This window comes from Protopterus annectens, chromosome 5.part1, assembly GCF_019279795.1.
Source record: "Protopterus annectens isolate FY-2018-M chromosome 5.part1, PAN1.0, whole genome shotgun sequence".
Classification (NCBI taxonomy): domain Eukaryota; kingdom Metazoa; phylum Chordata; order Ceratodontiformes; family Protopteridae; genus Protopterus; species Protopterus annectens.
The window spans coordinates 653,036,193-653,054,610 of NC_056736.1; the positions used below are offsets into that span (position 1 = coordinate 653,036,193).

Sequence of the window (18,418 nt, forward strand, 5' to 3'; positions counted from 1 at the left end):
TTGACTGAGGTTGAGTGTATCAAATATCCCTGATCTTGTGTGAGTTGATTCAGTCTATAAGGAAGCTTGTGCTAATCGCCCCTGGCCATTTTCAAAAGAAGGGAGAACTATTGTTGCCTGGGCCAGAAGGGAGTCACCACAATAATCTTGGGGGATTCCTTCTGAATATTCAGAACTATTCTGGATATCAGTGAAAAGGGTAGAAAATCATACAGGAACATTCCTATCCAAGGAAAAGAAAAGGCATCTGTCTTCCAGACCTTCTTGCATCATGCATGGAGTCCTGGAGCAGAATCTTGCCAGTTGATTTTTCAGAGAGGAGGCAAATAGATCTACTTAAGGAACTCCTCATATATGAATCAAATCTTTGAACACCACCTGATCTAGTTTCCATTTGTGAGAATTTGCCCTTGTCCTGCTCATCTTTTCTGTCACTTGTTTTTTGCTATGACAGAATGTAGTATGCACGTAGAACGAGATTGTGCTGTGAAGCCATATCCTAAGCTAACATGGCTAGTTTGTAAAGAGGGTATGACCTGGTTCCCTCTTGCTTGTTGATGTACCATGTGACTGTGGTACTGTCTGTAACAACTTGAAGAGATTGTGGGGACCAAAGATGATTCAAAGAGTTAAATGCCTTGATCACGGCAAACATTTCTATTATATTTATGTGCTTGCATCTGTCCTTAGTGTCCCCCCGCACCTTGCACTTTTATCCTTCCTGAAAATGCTCCTCAAGCAAAGTCCAAAGCTTCTGTGGTGACCGACTGCTTTGGAACAGGGAAGGAGAAGAGGGACCTGGATTTAAGGATATTTGCTTTCTCCACCAAACAGTTTCCCTTCTGACAACCCCCAGCACTGGGATTTGAATGGACAAAGGGTGTTGGTTCTGGGGCTAAAAAGAATTAAGATACTGTTCTATTCTTCTCATGTGGAGTCTTGAGACATAGATGTCATGAGATCCAAAATCCTGAGTTATTGCCCTGTTAGTGACAGAAGTCTGAGTGAAAAACCTTAAAAATAGATCTAGATATAGATCTATTTTTTTAATGTGGAAGAAATGTTCTCTGAACAAAGATATCTAGCTAACATCCCAGGAACACAATCCTGTGTGAAGGAGTCTAAAAAGACTTTTGAATTTTCTCTTGGACTCTCAGCTTGTGTAAGAAATCTCTTACCCATGTGAGTGATTCCTGGCACTTTGATAAGGCTCTGCAAAATTAAGTAAGTAAATAAAATATGGACAAATGTGGATACCCTGTAGCCTGCACTGAGCTCTAACTGGAGTTAGACACTTTGTGAGCACTGCTAGTGCAGTGAACAGTTCAAAGGGTAAGGATGAGAACTGTTAATGTGATTCAGAAACACAAAACCTTAGGTAACACCTGAAGTCTGGATGCATAGGGATGTGATGATAAGCACCTTTTAAATCTAGAGTTACTAGGAAATTTGAATGAAGAATAAGAGGTAACACAATATGAAGTGATAGCTTTTTGAACTTGAGCACTACTGCAACCATGTTTAGGAAAGAAAGATCCAGCACCGGTCTCTCTTCTTTCTTTAGGTCTAAAATCATCCTTTAATGAAAAAACTTTCCACCTGGGAAGGAGGAACTGGTTCTATCACTCCCTAGGTCAACATTTTATTTATTTTTACTTTTTCAGCAGAGGCCCGGGGAGCAAAGCTCCACAAAGAAAAATTACAGACACATTTAATTATTTAGACATGATCAGTATACACACAAATTACAGGAGACATGTTTTTACAGTGGTATGTGGCACATAAACAGTTACAGTGGAGAGAACAAACAAAAAATATTAATTTTAAAAATAAAGGTAATTAATAGATTTGTGGTATACAGCTGAAATTTGGAACATAGGTAGAATACATACATAGTACACAGGTACAGTACATACATTGTAGATTAGCCAGTGTTTGTGAGTAAGATTGAAAACTATTATCAAGTGCTCTAGATTTTGTATGTATGTGTTATCCGCTTTCACTAGCCTGGGGAGCAATCATGGCACTGCCAACTTTCCTTAAGATGTTGCCTGATGAGGTCTTTAAAGGAGGCTTTGGATGATGTGTTTTAAATTCTTGTAGGGACAGAGTTCCATTTTTTAGCCACTGAACTACTATATAGTGCATCTCCAAAGCCATTGTAGCTGTTGGTGACTTCTAGTAGTAGTTTGCTTGATGATCTAAGAGGCCTTTTGGCTGAGTGATGTTGTACTAGGTTTTTGAGGGCAGGACAATTATTGGGGAGGTAATAGATAGAATGACAGAGGCAGAGCTGATTGTAGGTTAGGAGGTTGGGCAGTTGAAGCCAGTGGAGCTGTCTCAAAGCAGTACAGTGATGAGTTCTATATGAGCAATTTGCAGCAAAGCGGGCAATTCTGTTATAGCAGGCTTCCATTTTGCTTAGTTCAGTTTTGTTGAGATTAGTCAGAATGGGAGATGCATATAGTAGGGTGGATAGAAGTTGGGAGCGAGCAATGGCTGATCTTGTGTTGTTGGTAAGAAATGGTTTGATATGGTAGAGCGACCCCAGTTTGGCATGTACTTTTTTAATAGTTAAGTTGAGATGACTGTCAAATTTTAGGTGGGAGTCTATGGTTATTCCCAATAGCTTAGCCTGTATCACTGGAGCAATTGGAGTAGCATTAGTGGAGTAGATAGTGAATTGACTGTTAGTGTTTTAGTTAGAACTGGTTATAATCATAAACTAAGTTTTCTTTGGATTGAGGATAAGTTGGGCTTTGGTAAGGTAGTTTTCAACGTCAGAGAATGCTAGTTGAGTTGTTTGCAGGAGGGTGGGAATGTTTTGTGCAGCACAGATTAAGGTAGTGTCATCTTGCATACTGAATTATAGATGCATGCTGTGTGGAGGTATGGAGGTCATTTGTGAAGACTGTGAATAGTAGTGGTCCTAAGATAGAACCCTGTGGGACTCCTATAGTTATGGGCAGCTGAGGAGAGAGAGAATTTTCCCATTTCACATCTTGGTACCTGTCAGTTAAATAGCTTTGGAACCAGGTAAGAGTGGAATTTGATAGATGATATTGGTTTAGTTTGTTTAGCAGGATCTGGTGTGAGACTGTGTCAAATGCTTTGGACATATCCAAAAAAAGAGTTGACACTTGTAGGCCTTCATTTTTGAGATGGTTTACTGTGTCTGTGAAGCAGAGGAGGGCTGTAGTGGTACTATGGGCAGGTCTGAAACCATACTGAGTAGGTGACAGGATGTTGCTGTCTAGGAGATAGTTTAGCATCTGGGTATGGATGCATTTTTCTAGGATTTTGGCCAGGGTGGAGAGTAAAGCAATGGGTCTGTAGTTATTAAGTTCAGTGGAGGTCCCGCCTTTATGTATGGGTGTAACATAGGATATTTTCCAGAGTTTGGGCACATAGTTTTCAACAATTGATCTGTTTATGAGAGTGGAGACTGGGATAGCAATAGCATCTGCTGTGAGTTTCAAGAAATAGCTGGGGAGCAGGTCGGCTGCTGTTGATGAGGTTTTAGTTTGGAGAGCATGCTTTTGATTGAAGTGGTGGAAACTGTTTTGAGGGTAAAGCTTGTATTAGTGTTATTTGTGTTGGGGGGGATAGTGAGGAAGGAACTGTCTTGTGATACTAAGGATAGAATTGAGTTCACAAAGTGGGAGGTGAATTGTGTTTTGATGGGAACTTTAGTGTCAGGGGTGGTTGGTTTGGGGGTAGCCTTTTGGGTGGATTTTAGTAGCTGGTTTACATTTTTCCAAAAGTTTTGCGGGTTGTGTTGGTATTTAGTTTGTAATGTTGTGTAGTAGGATTTTTTGTCCAGCCTAATGCATTTATTTGCACTATTGCGCAGTTCTTGATAGTTAGGCTTTGTGTTTCTTTGTTTTTTTGATAGTAAAGCCAGGCAGTGTCTCTGGACTTGAGGATTTGTTTGGTTTCTTTACTGAGCCAGGGGTTTGCAGATGTTCTAACCTTGATTTTGCGCAATGGAGCGACAGTGTCTAGGTGTTGTAGAAATGTTTTGTTGAAATATGCTACAGCCTGGTCAAGTGGGAGGGTTTTTAGGGGGGTCCAGTCACAGTTACAGAGTAAAGTGTTGAGGACCTCAGGAGAGAATTTTTTTGTGTTTCTAGTGGATATATAGTCAGTGGTTTTGCATATGCTTGTTCTACTACGTATAAAGTATATCATGTTGTGGTCAATTAAGGTGTCTGTGAGACTGCCTGTGTGAGGATATAATGTGAGTTTGTTAGTTAGGACCCAGTCAAGGATGGATTCCCTTTTAGATTTTTTATCACATCTAGTTGGAGTTTGGACTAGCTGCTGGTAGCCATGGAGATTTATTAGATTACTTGGTGGTTCTGATATACAGGTGAACCAATCTAGGTTGAAGTCCCCCAGAATAAGGGTTTCTTGTGAGTATATGGAAGAACACCAGGATAAGAAGTCTTCAAGGCTAGCAGGTGTATTACCAGGTGGAATATAGATCACAATTGTGGTGATGACCTTTTTAGGGTGAAGTTGAAGTTGTGAGATAAGTATGTCCCAATTATTGGGACATGTGATGAAGGACAGATAGAAATAAAAGAGTGTGGTCCAGTGGATGAGTGATCACCCCCTGGAAAGGAGGAATTTACTCCCACTGGGATCTGAAACCTTCATGAATGTTCTTCAGGGCTTTCTTGTCTTAAACTATTTGTTGAAAGTGAGAAAAGTGGAGATTCAGACTTTCTGGAAGGGAGAAGGGACTGGCAGGGTTGGGGGGATGGTGGTACAAGGTCCCTTAAATAGTCATTCTGATTTGTTGGATTGTCCTTGGTTTTGGGGGATTCCTGAATTCAGTTTGGTAACCCCTTGCCATTTCTTTTTAAAATGTGTGTTTACCTGCGTTTTGTTGAGACTGCTTATTTTTTGACAAAATTGGATGAGGCGTTAGAGAATCCCTTAGAAAATTTGAAAAAGTAGGGCTGAAAAATCTTGCAGATTCCCTGGATCATCTTACTCCTCTCATACTTTTTCATCACCTCTATAGCAGAGGGGGCAAAAACCAAGTCTCTGCCCAAAGGATAATTTATAATCTCATTTTTAATATCATGTGGGAGGTTCTAAAAATTGCAGCCAAACATCTTTAACGTAGTACCAGTGACCAAAGACCTTGAAGAAGTATCAACCGAATCATACACACACTGCAAACAATGAGCCGTGCCTTGTACTTCAGAAGAAACAAGAATAATAATTAGATTTTTCCTCACAAGATGAAACTGCAGACAAAACATCCCTCATACTTTCACAATTAATCAGAACAAACCTTAACATATTAGCTTCAGTGTTGTAGAAGTATATACTTTTTCCCCAGATTTATTAATAATCTTCCCATCCTCTTGAGAAAGAGTAGGACTGGAATTAACTAAGTGCTTAGCAGCTGTGGGATCAGCTAAAGCTATAGCTGCTGGTCAGGTCTGAGAATATTGTATAAAAATGTAAAAGACTGAGAAACTTTATATGTCTGCCTTTTTTGGGGGAGCAGTTGGCTGACTATCAGGTAAATTGCAGGCAGTAACACGCACATTCTCCAAAGCGACGGAACTGGAGCAATAGGTGAAGGCTCTGTAAATTCCTTATGCAACAGCTAAAAGAATTTTTCTGAGGGACTGAGAAACCTTAGTATTCTCCCATTGAAAGCACTAAGACATTCTGGAAAAAGTCTCAGAGAAAGAGAAACCTCACAGGGAGAATCAGAAACTGAGCTGTCCTCCAAGTCTGCAACAGAAATCTGAGGAAGAAAACCCTGGGTCTGTTCCTTCTTCTTCCTGTTCAGATTAAGAATCCTGAATCTCATTAGGAAAGCAGTTATCACTGTTTCTTTTACCAGAAACTGTAAATTATTTAAAGAGGATTTAATGCAGGTTTATTTTTCTGTTTCTTTTTGACAGAAAAATGGGACCAACAGTGTTATTAATGGCAGCACATTCTGACAAAACAGGGAAGCCTTCCCTTTTCCCTCGCCCCATTCTGACAAAAGTCTCTCTCCATTGCCCACTAAGAGGATGTCAACAACTGCAGAGGATGTGGCTAGCCCCTGGTCCACAGTGGGATCCTGGGTAAAAGATGAGTGGTCTGATGTACTACTAATGACCACAGCAGAGTCACTCACCTGCAGTTAAGGCAAATTTCTAGCCTGCTGTGATGGCAAAGGCTGTAACTTTCTCTTTTTCTGGCTATAAGAAGGCTTGACCATGGGACTGGCAGTTCCACAGTCAAGCCGAAAATGGTGCCTCTTTCCTGGGGAAAACATGCAGCAAAAGCCAGTAAAAAATAAAGTCTCTAAAAGTCACTTTTTCACAGAAAAACACAGTAAAAAGCACATTAAAACATTTTTCAATCCCCAAAAACTAAAACGCATTTTATCCACAGTAAAAAATGTTTTTAATACTTTAAACAATTTTTAAACTGACAGGGAAAAAGTGTTCCCTTTTAAAAGTACAATACAGTCTTGTGGCAGTCCATATAACACAAACTCCTAGCTTTAAATTAACTTTCCTGAAGAGGAAAGTGCTATAAAATAAACTATTTTTACAAAAGGAAGGTATTTTCCCCTGAAAGTAGCTTATCTGACCAGCAAAGGAACAGCACAAGCCAGCTGTCAATCTTCAAAAGCCTGAGAATCATAATCTTTTGCAGCAAGAAAGCTGTGAAGGGTTGGACACCCAAACCTGTCTTTTTATTCAGCTCAGTTCAAGCTGACTAATGGTTTGATCTTGTGCAAGCTGCCCCGAAGGTTTGGAAGCTGGCCTGCTGTTGTATCATGGCATGATGTAACTCACATTGCTTCGGGTACTGTAGCAGTGATTAGTATGAAGAACACGCAGTCACTAAGTAAGGAGGGGTGGCCGAGCTGACCTTGAATGAAAGAAATGCTGTTCATGACGGAAGTTTTATTATTCTCATTACTACTACTGCTATATTTATTATTCTAGCAGCCAACCATATAGTATTGAATTAATAGTTGCAGTCATAAAAATGGGAATATGGGTGATCTGTGCACAAAAGTAATACATCTTTTGCTCTGTTTAAAGTCTTACTTCATTTGTGTGAATTAAGATGCACGGTTAATTGTCTTGCTGTTTGCGTGGGAAACAAAAGTTGAAATTGCCGCTGACTTTGCTTCTCTATATTTATGGTGTAGTCATCATAAAATCATCTGTGGGCTTCTGGTAACTTTTTGAAGATTGATGTCACCGAGCAAGTGAGGGGGTATGACTGTGGGTGTAAGCTAATTGCCGTCTTGTTGTTTGATTATTTTAAAGTCTGGCTTTTCAGGACTAGTGTGCATTACATTGAATACGATGAAACATTTATTTTTTTCTGGCAACTGTTCATGTAAAACAAAGTTAAAACTGTCCATAATTTCACAAATGCCCCTGACTTTACCACATGTATTTTGGTCTGTACCACGCATAATTTGTGGTATTCTGGCAATCACTGAGGGTTACAATCACTAAATAAGTGAGTAGGTAGCTGATTGTGAAAAGTAATTTACCCTGTAATTGTTTACTCAGTTTAAAGTGTGTTTTTACAAGTGTGAATTAGTATAGTTATTCTTTTGCTAATATTTATGTGAAACAAAGTTGAAACGGTGCCTGATTTTCCAGAATGTCTTTGACTTTACCATGTTATTGTTGTGGCAAGTCATTATGGATAGCAGTCATGGAATAAGAGGGGGGCTAACTGTACATGATAGCAATTTACCCACTTGTCATTCATTCATTTTAAAGTCCAAGTCCAGTTTTACAGGACTAGTGTGCATTCAATGAATTGCATTGTAATATGTATTTTTGATTACTTTTTATATGAAGCAGAGTTAAAACTGCCCCAATTTCACAAAATGTCCCTGACTTAGCTTTGTAGTTTGGCCTGTTCCTCATAAAATATTTGGTTTTCAGACCAATCACTAAGTATTGCAGCCACTAAGTGATGACAGACATTTCACTTTTAAGACTTTTATATCATTTGGAAAATGCATGCCTGTGCAAAATTGTCATTCTAGCAATTTTCTAAGTATACAAGAGCAATATATGTCCCTAATTTTGTGGCTTTCTCCCTTATTCTTTCAATAAGAGTAGCAGAGATTCTTACCACTGTCAGATGAGGTGTACAGAACAAAGTGGGTATAGCTGGGTGTGTATGATGGCTGTTTGTGGATAATGGTAACTTACCTTCTGATAATTCACTCAGTTAACTTTTCTAGCTTTGGAGGACTAATGTCCATTTGTGAGAGATTAGTTTGAATATTTATGGCTACTGATCATGTCAAAGTTGAAATTACACGGCTCTAAATTGTGCCTGACTTTGCAGAATGCATCTGATTTTGCATCGTATGTTTGGTCAGTTTCTCATAAAATTTGTGGCTTCTGACAAATAATTTTGGATTGCAGACTCTTAAGTAATGACAGACATTTGACTTTCAGACTTCATATTTTTCTGAAAAATACATTGTGCGAAAATAAAAAGTCGTGTACTTACCATAATGTTCCATCTGTGTTGTCCATTTTCCTTCTTCCTCAACTGTTGTGTACAGCTCTGATCCTTAGCTCTGACTCCGCTTCTTCCAGATTGTAGAATACTTGACATCTCGAGCTCCTCTCTTTATCCGTAATGCCCCACCACCAACCTAACATACCTCAGATCTAGTTTGCTGCTCATAAGACTAACAGAACAGTGGAAAATAAGAAAAGGATGGAAGGTGAAGCTCAAACAAGAAACAGAGGTTCCTCCAACACTCTTCAATCTCTCCAGGAGCAAAGCAAGGAGAGAGTAGGTGGGTGGGACATTGAGGAGAATAAAAATGGACAACACAGATGGAATGTTATGGTGAGTAAATAACTTTTTATAGGTTCATAGGTGTGTACCAGGCTAATGGCCCTGGAGCCTTTACAAGCCTAGGATTATCTTTGCATCATACCACCCGACATTAGTTCCCAGTGCCTCTGTCAAGTAGAACCACTGGAGTGATCCCTGTGGTGAATTTTCTATTTCCCATCCACTCGTCAAGATTTCTCTTAAAGAGGGCCAGTGAGGTGCTCTGTTTGACATGTATGGGAAGTCTATTCCATAGCATGAGCAGTCTGTGGATTATGAACCTGTCCCTCTGGCATGTCCTGTTGATTGTGGTAATGAGGTTGAGGTCTCTGGAGCATGTAGTGTGGAGGGATTGAGATTTCTTTAGATGTAGCATTTCTAACAGAGCTTGGTCAGACATGGCTTTGTAAGTCAAGTGCAGAGATTGTCTCTAAGTAGGTGATATGAGATAGAGAATAGTTGGAGGTTTCTGAGTCTACCCATATAAGACAACTGTTTAAGGCCTAAGATCATCTTTGTGAGGTACTTTTGTGACCTCTCTAGTTGTTGCAGATGTCTAGTGAGGCACATGCCAAATGGGGCATTGTACTCGATGATTGGCCTAATAAGGGAAGAGTAGAGGGAGACAATGACCTCTTTCTTCCTGGATGCAAAACCCTTAGTAATGAGATGTGCCACATAGAAGGACTTTCTGACCACAGTGGCAATGTGGTAGTCAAAAGAGAGGTTGCTGTCAACCTGTGTTCCCAGATCTCTTATAATGCTTTCTGTGTTCAGTGGACTACCATCAATGTGGTAATTCATGGGAACTGAGTTTTTTCCCAAAGGGGGTGATGACACATTTTTTGGCATTGAGCTTAAGGCCATGGTTCTGACACCAGTGACTGGTCTCAGTGAGACTTTTCTGCAGGATGTCAACATCACTTGGGGAGTTAATAATAGCTCCCAACTTGCAATCGTCTGTGAACTTTGTCAGCCAGAGTCCCTTCATGTTGGCTTGGACTTCAGAGAAGTAGATACCAAACAGGACAGGACCCAAGACCGAACCCTGTGGGACTCCACTCGTGACTGGTTGGCAGTCTGACTTGGAGTCATCTACTTTCACACTGAGGGTTCTATCTGTGAGCCAGCCAGTTTGCAACCCACCTAGTGATAGAGGGGTTGATGCCTAGCTTAGTGAGATTTTCTATGGGGAATGGTATCAAAGGCCTTGGCCAGATCAAGGTAGGCTGTATGAACCACCTTGATGTTATTTTCATTCATTCCTCAACTGATAGGACAGAGCACCCAGCTACCTAAAACCTCAGGAGGACTCTAAGGAAGGATATTTTGGAGCACCACTGAGCCAAATGTTGCTCTTGCCCTAGAGATAAGATCCAATAAGTAATGAGCAATAAAGGTATCATGATTAACCCATGTTGCAGCAGCACAAATATCACCCAAAGACATTCTGGACAGAAAGGCTGATGAAGTTGCCATAGACCTGGTGGAGTGGCTTCAGGGTGTTTTTGGCAAAGGTAAGCCCATTTTTTGATAAACACAAAGGAAATACAATCAGTTAACCATTTGGCCAGAATAACTCAATAAACTGGTTTGCCTAGTTTTGAATCAGAAAAAGAAACAAACAATTGCTTGGACTTTCTCAGGTCTTTGGTTCTGTAAAGGTAGAAATGTAATTGTCTGTGCACATCTATGAAGTGTAACAAATACTTGCCTTTGTTCGAAAAATTGGGAAAGAACACTGGGAGATTAATAACCTGATTAATATTAGACTCCGATACATCCTTTGACAAAAAGGAAGGATTGGTCTGTAGAGAGATCTTATCTTTGTGAAAAATTAAATAAGGAGGCTTAGAAGACAATGCTTGAAGTTCAGACACTCTCCTGGCAGATGTAATAGCAACTAAGAAAACATTTTTCCACGTCAAAAACTTTAGATCAGATTTAGCCAAAGGTTCAAAGAGAGACTGAGTCTAGGCATGAAGTATGATGTTTAAGTCCCAAGGCGGGGTAGGATCCTTTAAAGGAGGTCTAAGTAAAAAATTTCTCTTACAAAAGCTTTGCAGATCTTGGAGGAAGCTAAAGTATAATTATTTACTCTGATATGAACATTGGAAATGGCTTCTAATTGTACTGTAATAGCTGAGAAACTAGGACCCTCATTGAAAATTGTCACTAAAAAGTCAAGGACTTTTAAAACTGGAACTGAAAAGGGATCTAAGTTTTTGCCAAGGGCCCAAAGAGCAAATATTTTTTTGATTACTCTTCTAAATCTTTCAAATGGAAGCTTTATGGGGGAAAATAATAAAATATGATGGCTGGGAGAAGAGACCCTGGGCTGTCTAGCCATTAATGGAACTGGAAAAACAATGCGGTTAGCTTGAGACCTGCCACATCTAAGTGAGTCATGCCTGTTGGATGAGATGGAAGATCTGGAGTCAGATCCAGAATCCAAGAGGGATGAAGAAGATGAGGCCAAAGGAAGGGAAACCAAATCTGATGAGGCCAGTAAGGGGCAGTCAGGATAACTGTGCTCTTCAGCTGGGATGCTTTCTTTAGAAATATGGGAATGAGGGGTAACAAGAAATAACAGTAAAGGAGACCAGGGGCTAAGTGTGAAGTACAGCACCTCCTGGTGACTTCCCCGGTGGGGGGATCAGAGCAAAGAACCTGCTACATTTATTTCTGAGGACAGAGACAAAAAGACTGTAACATGGCTGGCCCCAATGATGGACAATTATCTCCACTGTTGACATTGAGAGATCACTCATGACGTATAAAAATGGACCTGCCTAACATGTTTGCAATCATGTAGGATTTCCCTGGGATGTCCATTGCTATCAGAAAGCGATTGGAAAAGATCATCCATTGCCATACTCTCATAGCTTTTCATCAAAAAATGTAAGATTTGGTTCCCCCTCTTTGTTGATGTACCAGACTACGGACATATTGTTCATCTGAGTTGTAGTAGTCTTGACTGGGGGAGTGTCTGTAAAAGTCTACAATTCTATGAGGAGAGCTGTCATCTCCAGGACATTGATATGCATCTTGGCCTCTTTGAGAGACCATGTGCCTTGGACCATCCTTCCCAGGAAATGCTCTCCCCACCCGAGCTGAGAGGTGTCCATGGTCACTGTGGTCTTGGGTTGAGGGAGAACAAAAGAAGAATCTTTGTGAAGTTGATTGGAGTGGATCCACCATATAAGGTAATTATTGAAAGTTTGAATAATTTGGACTGGCCTGGATAATGGGTGCTGAAGAATAGACCATTTCGTAGTGAGTGTACATTAAAGGATTCACATATGGAAGCTAGCCAGTGGTACAAGGGTGACTGCCACTGCCATGGATCCCAAGACTTGAAGTATCAGATGTGCTGGAAAAGAAGAATTTTGAATTATGTTTTTGACCTGGACTGAATTATTTGTATTTGAGAATGAGGAAGAGAATCTTTTTGGCTGGCAGTATCGAGATTAGTACTGATGAATTCCAATCTGTGAGTTGGAGTGAGTTGACATTTGTTGTAACTGACAGATATCCCCAGATGGGAGCATACCAAGAGTAAATAGCCCCTTGCTTGACTCAGTTGATGCCTGGTTGGAGCAGTCAGGAGCCAGTTGTCCAGATATGGAAACACTTGGAATCCCAGTAGGCTTGGAAGAGCTGCTACAACTGCTATGTATTTGGTGAACACCCTTGGGGCTGTGTTGAGATTAAAGGGCAATGCTCTAAACTGGTAATGACTGGCTCCCAGCCAGAAGTGTAGGTATCTTCTGGAGCACCTGTTCATTTTGATGTGATAGTACACATCTTGAAGATATACAGAGCACATCCATTCATCCTTTTTCAAAAATGGCAGAATGGACTGAACTGTGCTCATCCAGAACTTTGTATACCGAACAGATTGATTTAATCTGCTGAGATCATAAATTGGTCTCAAGCCCCCTGTCTTTTTTGACACAAAAAAAAATCTTGAATAAGTTCTGGATTCTCTCTCTGGTCTGGGGGGACCTCTTGGATGACTCTTATTTCTAGCAGCTTGTTTATCTCTAGAGAAGCTGTTCCCTCTGACTGGGTGGAACATTGGGAATTTTCTTTTGAACTGCTGGAGGGTAGATTTGGAAAGTGGTGCAGTATAACCTCTGGATGTAATCCTCCACATCCATAAGTCTTTTGTGATGTCTACCCAGGCTATCTGGTGCAGGGATAGATGCCCCCGACTGCCTTCAGAGATGGACAGTCAGGCTTCTGTTCAGGAGCGCTGGTAGGATCTGTTGGAGAAAGAATTTCTAGATCCCTGGTTATGCAGACCACCTCTGCCACAGGGACAGTGTTTTCCATTTGAGTTCCCCCTTTACCCCTGGTGGAACTATCTCCCCACATGGATCTTGAAAGGGACCCTTGGAGCTTTTGAACTGCATCTTTCTACCAACCTGTTGGTTCCTAGAAAAAGACCTTTGAGGAGTAGAAAAGCATATGCCTACAGCAGGCAGGGTCTTCCCTTCTTGTTCACACCTAGTGGGTGTGTCTTTTATCTTGGAGCCAAACAGTAAGGTTCCATCAAAAGATACATTGACAAAACACAAGTGCATCTAGACATGTCTGCTAATGGTAATGCCTGAACTCACAGCCAGTGAGGTACCTTCAGCAGCATGAGAGATAAACCTCATGGATCAATTAGCTATTGATTGAAGGGTAGCCAGTTGTGAGGAAACAGTGTTCCCTTCCTTGGAGGACATGGACCCCAAAAAAGATTTAGTAATCTCCTTGATCAATTCTCTTTGAAGTCTGGTAAAATGTGCCAAATAATTCGGTGACCTTAAAGCGAAGGTCGCTGATGCATAGACACACTTTGCAAACCTGTCCAGTGCCATAGACTCCCTGCTAGGGGAGTGGAGAGCAGAACTAGTTCCTTTCTTTTGGCTGATGCAAAAACCATGGCATCAATGGGCACTCCTTTACTTCAGTGTAGACAATCTTTTGGAGGTGCAAGGATTTTGTTTGGTCTCTTAGGAATACGCTCGACAGTGTCTGGTTCCTTCCACACCCACTGAGAGACAAAGTCTACAAGCTCATTGGCAGATGGAGTCACCAGGAGGTAGATTGGCCAGACCCAAAAGCCTCCAGAAACACTGAATCCTCTTGGGAGGGGTGATCTGGAGACCAACAACCTCTTTGTTTAAGGAGTTACAAGATGTCTCCAAAAGAGACATCATCAGATGGTGATCTAGGGGACTCTTCCCCTTCATGAAAGTCGGTGTCTTTAATGACAGACTCTTGTGGGGACTATGTGCCTCCTCTTCCATGTTCTCTTCTGAGGAACCTCTTCAGTAGGATGCTCCATGGAGGTGTTGGAAGAGACAACAATACACTGATGGATGACCTGGAGGCTGGCTCGGATCGACTGCCCCTGTGGAATAGATGAACAAGGCACAGGATGGAAAACTGAATGAGATAAAGAAGTCTGATCCAAGAGGGGTTGTCTGTTCTCTAGGCATAGGGAAGACTCTCTCCACTATCTTGAAAGCAGAGCACCTAAGGGAGCAGAAACTGAAGGATCCAACAAAAGACCCTCTCAGATCATCGGCTCCTGACATGTACCCACCTGAGGAGGGAGTCTGAACCAAGCTATTTAACACTGAGGATCCTAGGGAAAGAGATGGCTCTGACAGCTTCAGAGTCTATTCCAAAGCCCCAGAGCCAGCTTTGATGCTTTAGCTCTAAGAATCCTTTGGTTCTAAGGTACTCAGTGCCAGATGACTTAGTGCTACTATCAAAGTCGAAGAAGTAATGATCTTCAAATCCGAAAAATAATACTACAAGGATTTTGTATACAATGGTTTCAAAACCTAACCTAAGTGAACCTGCAAGCTACCCTAAAAACTACAGACCAATAACTTGCCTTCTGACAACATATAAACTATACACTGGAATTGATGTCGACAGAGTTTATAGTCATTTAGAAGAAAACTCAATTATAGCAATAGAACAAAAGGGTAAGAAAAGAAAGTCATATGGAACAAAGGATCATTTGTTGTTAAATAAAGTCATAGTTTAGAACTGTAAAAAGGGGAAGAATCAAAGTTTGACATGGATAGACTACAAAAAAGCATTTGACAGTATCCCACATTCATGAATAAAAGAGTGCTTAAAATGTATAAGATATACCCTACAGTGATAAACTACATCACAGTGACCATAAAACTGTGGCAAACCACTTTGCAGTTAAGCCAAGATAAAGGACAAATTATTATTTCAGGAATAAAAATCCAAAGGGAGATATTCCAGGGTGACTCTCTGTCACCGCTGCTCTTTTGCCTTGCCCTTAACCCATTAAACTGTCTGTTTAACAGCTTAGGTCATGGCTATAATTTGGCTCCCAGAAAGCAACAAAATGTAGACTAATCTTCTCTTTGTCGATGATTTAAAACTGTATAATTCATCAGATTAAGAACTGAAAGCACAACTGCAAGTAGTCAAAACTTTTTCACATGATATAAGAATGTCATTTGGTCTTGATAAATTTTCAAAAGCAACCTTTAAAGCAGGAAAACTGCAGCACCAGGAAAACATCAGTTTGGGACAAGACTGTGATATAAAGGAACTTGAGCAAGAGGGAGTGTATACATATTTAGGAACTGATAAAGAATCAACAATAAAACATGAACAAATGTGAATAAAGCTTAGCAAGGAATATTTTAGAAGACTTAAATTGATCCTGAAAACAGTGTTGACATCTAGGAACAAAGTTCAAGCTATAAACCAATTTGCTCTTCCTGTCCTAACTTACAGTTTTGGAGTGAATGACTGGCCCCAAAAGGTTTTGGATAGATTAGACAGGAAAACAAGAAGGATGCTTCAAGCTCATCAAATGATTTATAAAAATCAGTGCATACCAAGATTATATATTCCCTGTTCTGAAAGAGTTATGGGCCTCCTCGAAAATTATTACATGTATAGATCTGCAATCATGGGACTACATACATATACGATGACCTCACAAGACCCAAACACAGTGAAAGTTTTGAAACATGAGGAGAATAAGACTAAGATGACTTCCATGCTTAGTCTAGCAGAAGCATATCAGCATCAAGCAGGAATGGAAATCAAACCAGAAGTAGATAAAAATCAGGCAGCAACTGAATGTGTCAAAAAAAAAAAACAAAAGAAAGACTGTAAGGTGAAGGACCAGATGAGAAGGCAAGAAATGAGGAAAGTGCATAAATATAGTTGCAAATGTAGAAAACTCCTGGAACAACTTCATGTTGATCAGGATCGAATGCAGGAATGGTTAAGGAGAAGCAAATTCAAACCAAAAGATGAAAGGTTAATACAGGCGACACAAGATAGTGGATTATGTAAAAGTTGGTTTACAAAGTTCATTGAACATGTGGGAGAAACAGACAAATGTAGATTTTGTAAAACAGAATTGGAAACAGTTGCACAAATTGTTGCTGGTTGTGACATATTAATGACAGAAGGACTGTATACTGAAAGGCACTGTTGCACTGGGAACTGTGCAAACCTTAGAATACAGAAGTAGCTGAAAAACGCTGGAAACATGAGCCACAAAGCATCACAGACAGTGATGAAGTCTACATTACATGGGTTCACCCATTACCAACAGTTCAAAAGACAGACGTGAGAAAACCAGATAAATTGGTCCATGAAAAGAAGACAAAAAGTAGCACTGATCATTGAAATCACTATACCCAGTACTACAGTGTCTTATGTACAGAGTTAGAGCACAAAGTCATAAAATATCAGGATTTGCAGGCAAAAATGAGAGCAATGTGGAAGAAAGATACCCAAACAGTTCCAATACTAGTAGGAGCAATGGGTCTTATAAAAAATAATCTACATTTGTATTTATATATGTCACCAATACCTGTAACTCCACACAAATTGCAGGAGTCATTGCTGGGCACATTGTGGGTGCTGCGAAGAGCCCTTCTGGCTGACATCAAAGACTGAAACAATACTAATTTCATGAACTTTAATTATACTTTGACTTAGGAATGGGGTCCATTCCTGTCATGGTATTAGTAACCCAAAAGACTTGGAGAAATTAGAAAGGGACAACTGTGCATTTGTGTATGCGATCATTTTTTATCACATCTGGACAGTTATGCTGTATACAGTCAAGTGACTGTACATGATGGATATGGACAATGGTAGATTATTATGACAGCACATTGAATAGTCTTAAATCAGGAAGGTGACTGACCAAGTGCATGTATGCTTTTCCAAAACAAAACATTATGTGTGTGGATAAATGGCATAGTTTGAAAATCACCTGATGCCCACGTTATACATAATACACCACTGGTGTGTGTGTGTGTGTGTGTGTGTGTGCGTGTGTGTGTGTGTGTGTGTGTGTGTGTGTGTGTGTGTGTGTGTGTGTGTTTGTGTGTGTGCGCATGTGTGTGTGTGTGTGTGTGTATATATGTGTGCGTGTGTGTGTGTGTGTGTGTGTGTGTGTGTGTGTGTGTGTGTGTGTCGTGCGTGCACGCGAGCGCGTGCATGCATTGTGCTGAAGGAAGGTAATGAACATTGCCTAGAAGTACAAGGAGTTAGAATAATCAGGGCTGTCAGGGAACAATGCAGGGCGAACACAAGTACTTTTATAAATTTGCAAGTTGTATGAATTTTTAAACAATATTGTAAAGTGAGTAGCAAGACCATTTCTATATCATTAAGATTTAGCTGTTTGTGGTTGCTAGTATTCTAGCCATTAGGGTAAGGTAAAATAAATGTTTGCCCAGGAATAAGCTGCAATATTTTGACACATTTGTTTCTTAAATAAAACTGCATCTAGTGTCTGTGTAAAGGTCTACATAAACCGTTATATTTGTTTGTATGTTTACTACAGGTAAAAATATGGTTTCAAAACAGAAGAGCAAAAGAAAGGAAGATGAACAAGAAGAAATTACAACAGTCTCAATCTGGCCAAATACACAGTGGTTCAGACCAGATGAGTCCACTGTCTTCTCTGGGTTCAGTGCCTTTAGTCCCTATTAGCAATGGTGGAATCCTTGAATCCAGTTCTGGAAGTTTACAGGCACATATTCCACAATGAAGTGTAGATCACAGGAAAAAAATAAATAATGTCTACAGAGAATGGTCAGCCTTACAAGATCGCAAAGAAAAGAGGATTGTTTTCCAGCTCAAATGGATAGCAACAGAAGGTTAGAAATTCCCCAGAGGTGACTGACATTCTCAACAGATATACTATGCAGTTGCTAATATAAGCCAAAGGCTTCTCTGTTTTGGGGATAGACGGCATTAAACTGAACATACTAAATATCTTCGCTCTATGGGTGAGGTCTAGAGAATCAGAACTGGATGCAAAAGACACCCTTTATTCCAGTTCAGTATGCTTGGAAGTTCTGACTGTGTGCTTAAAATGCATCAGGAATATGGGAGCTTACTATTGTATATAACAGAATTTTTCAGGTTTTGAGTACTTAAATCTCAGGGATGATGCTGAATGTAATTATTAATGAACACCATTAGTAAAATCTATTTAAAACAAGCTAAACACAGCCAAATTCTACACGTT

The 18,418-nt window shown here is 40.2% G+C and overlaps 1 protein-coding gene across 1 annotated transcript in view; it reads left to right on the forward strand.

Annotated features, from left to right (window-relative positions):
• The window catches only part of CDX2 (caudal type homeobox 2), a 133,434-nt gene extending 115,492 nt beyond the window's left edge, over positions 1-17,942 (forward strand). The window contains exon 3 of the mRNA XM_044072878.1: positions 17,729-17,942. Coding sequence (XP_043928813.1) covers positions 17,729-17,935 — 207 coding nt within the window. The 3' untranslated portion in view covers positions 17,936-17,942. The remainder of the gene's footprint in view (positions 1-17,728) is intronic.
• Positions 17,943-18,418: the final 476 nt, after the last annotated feature.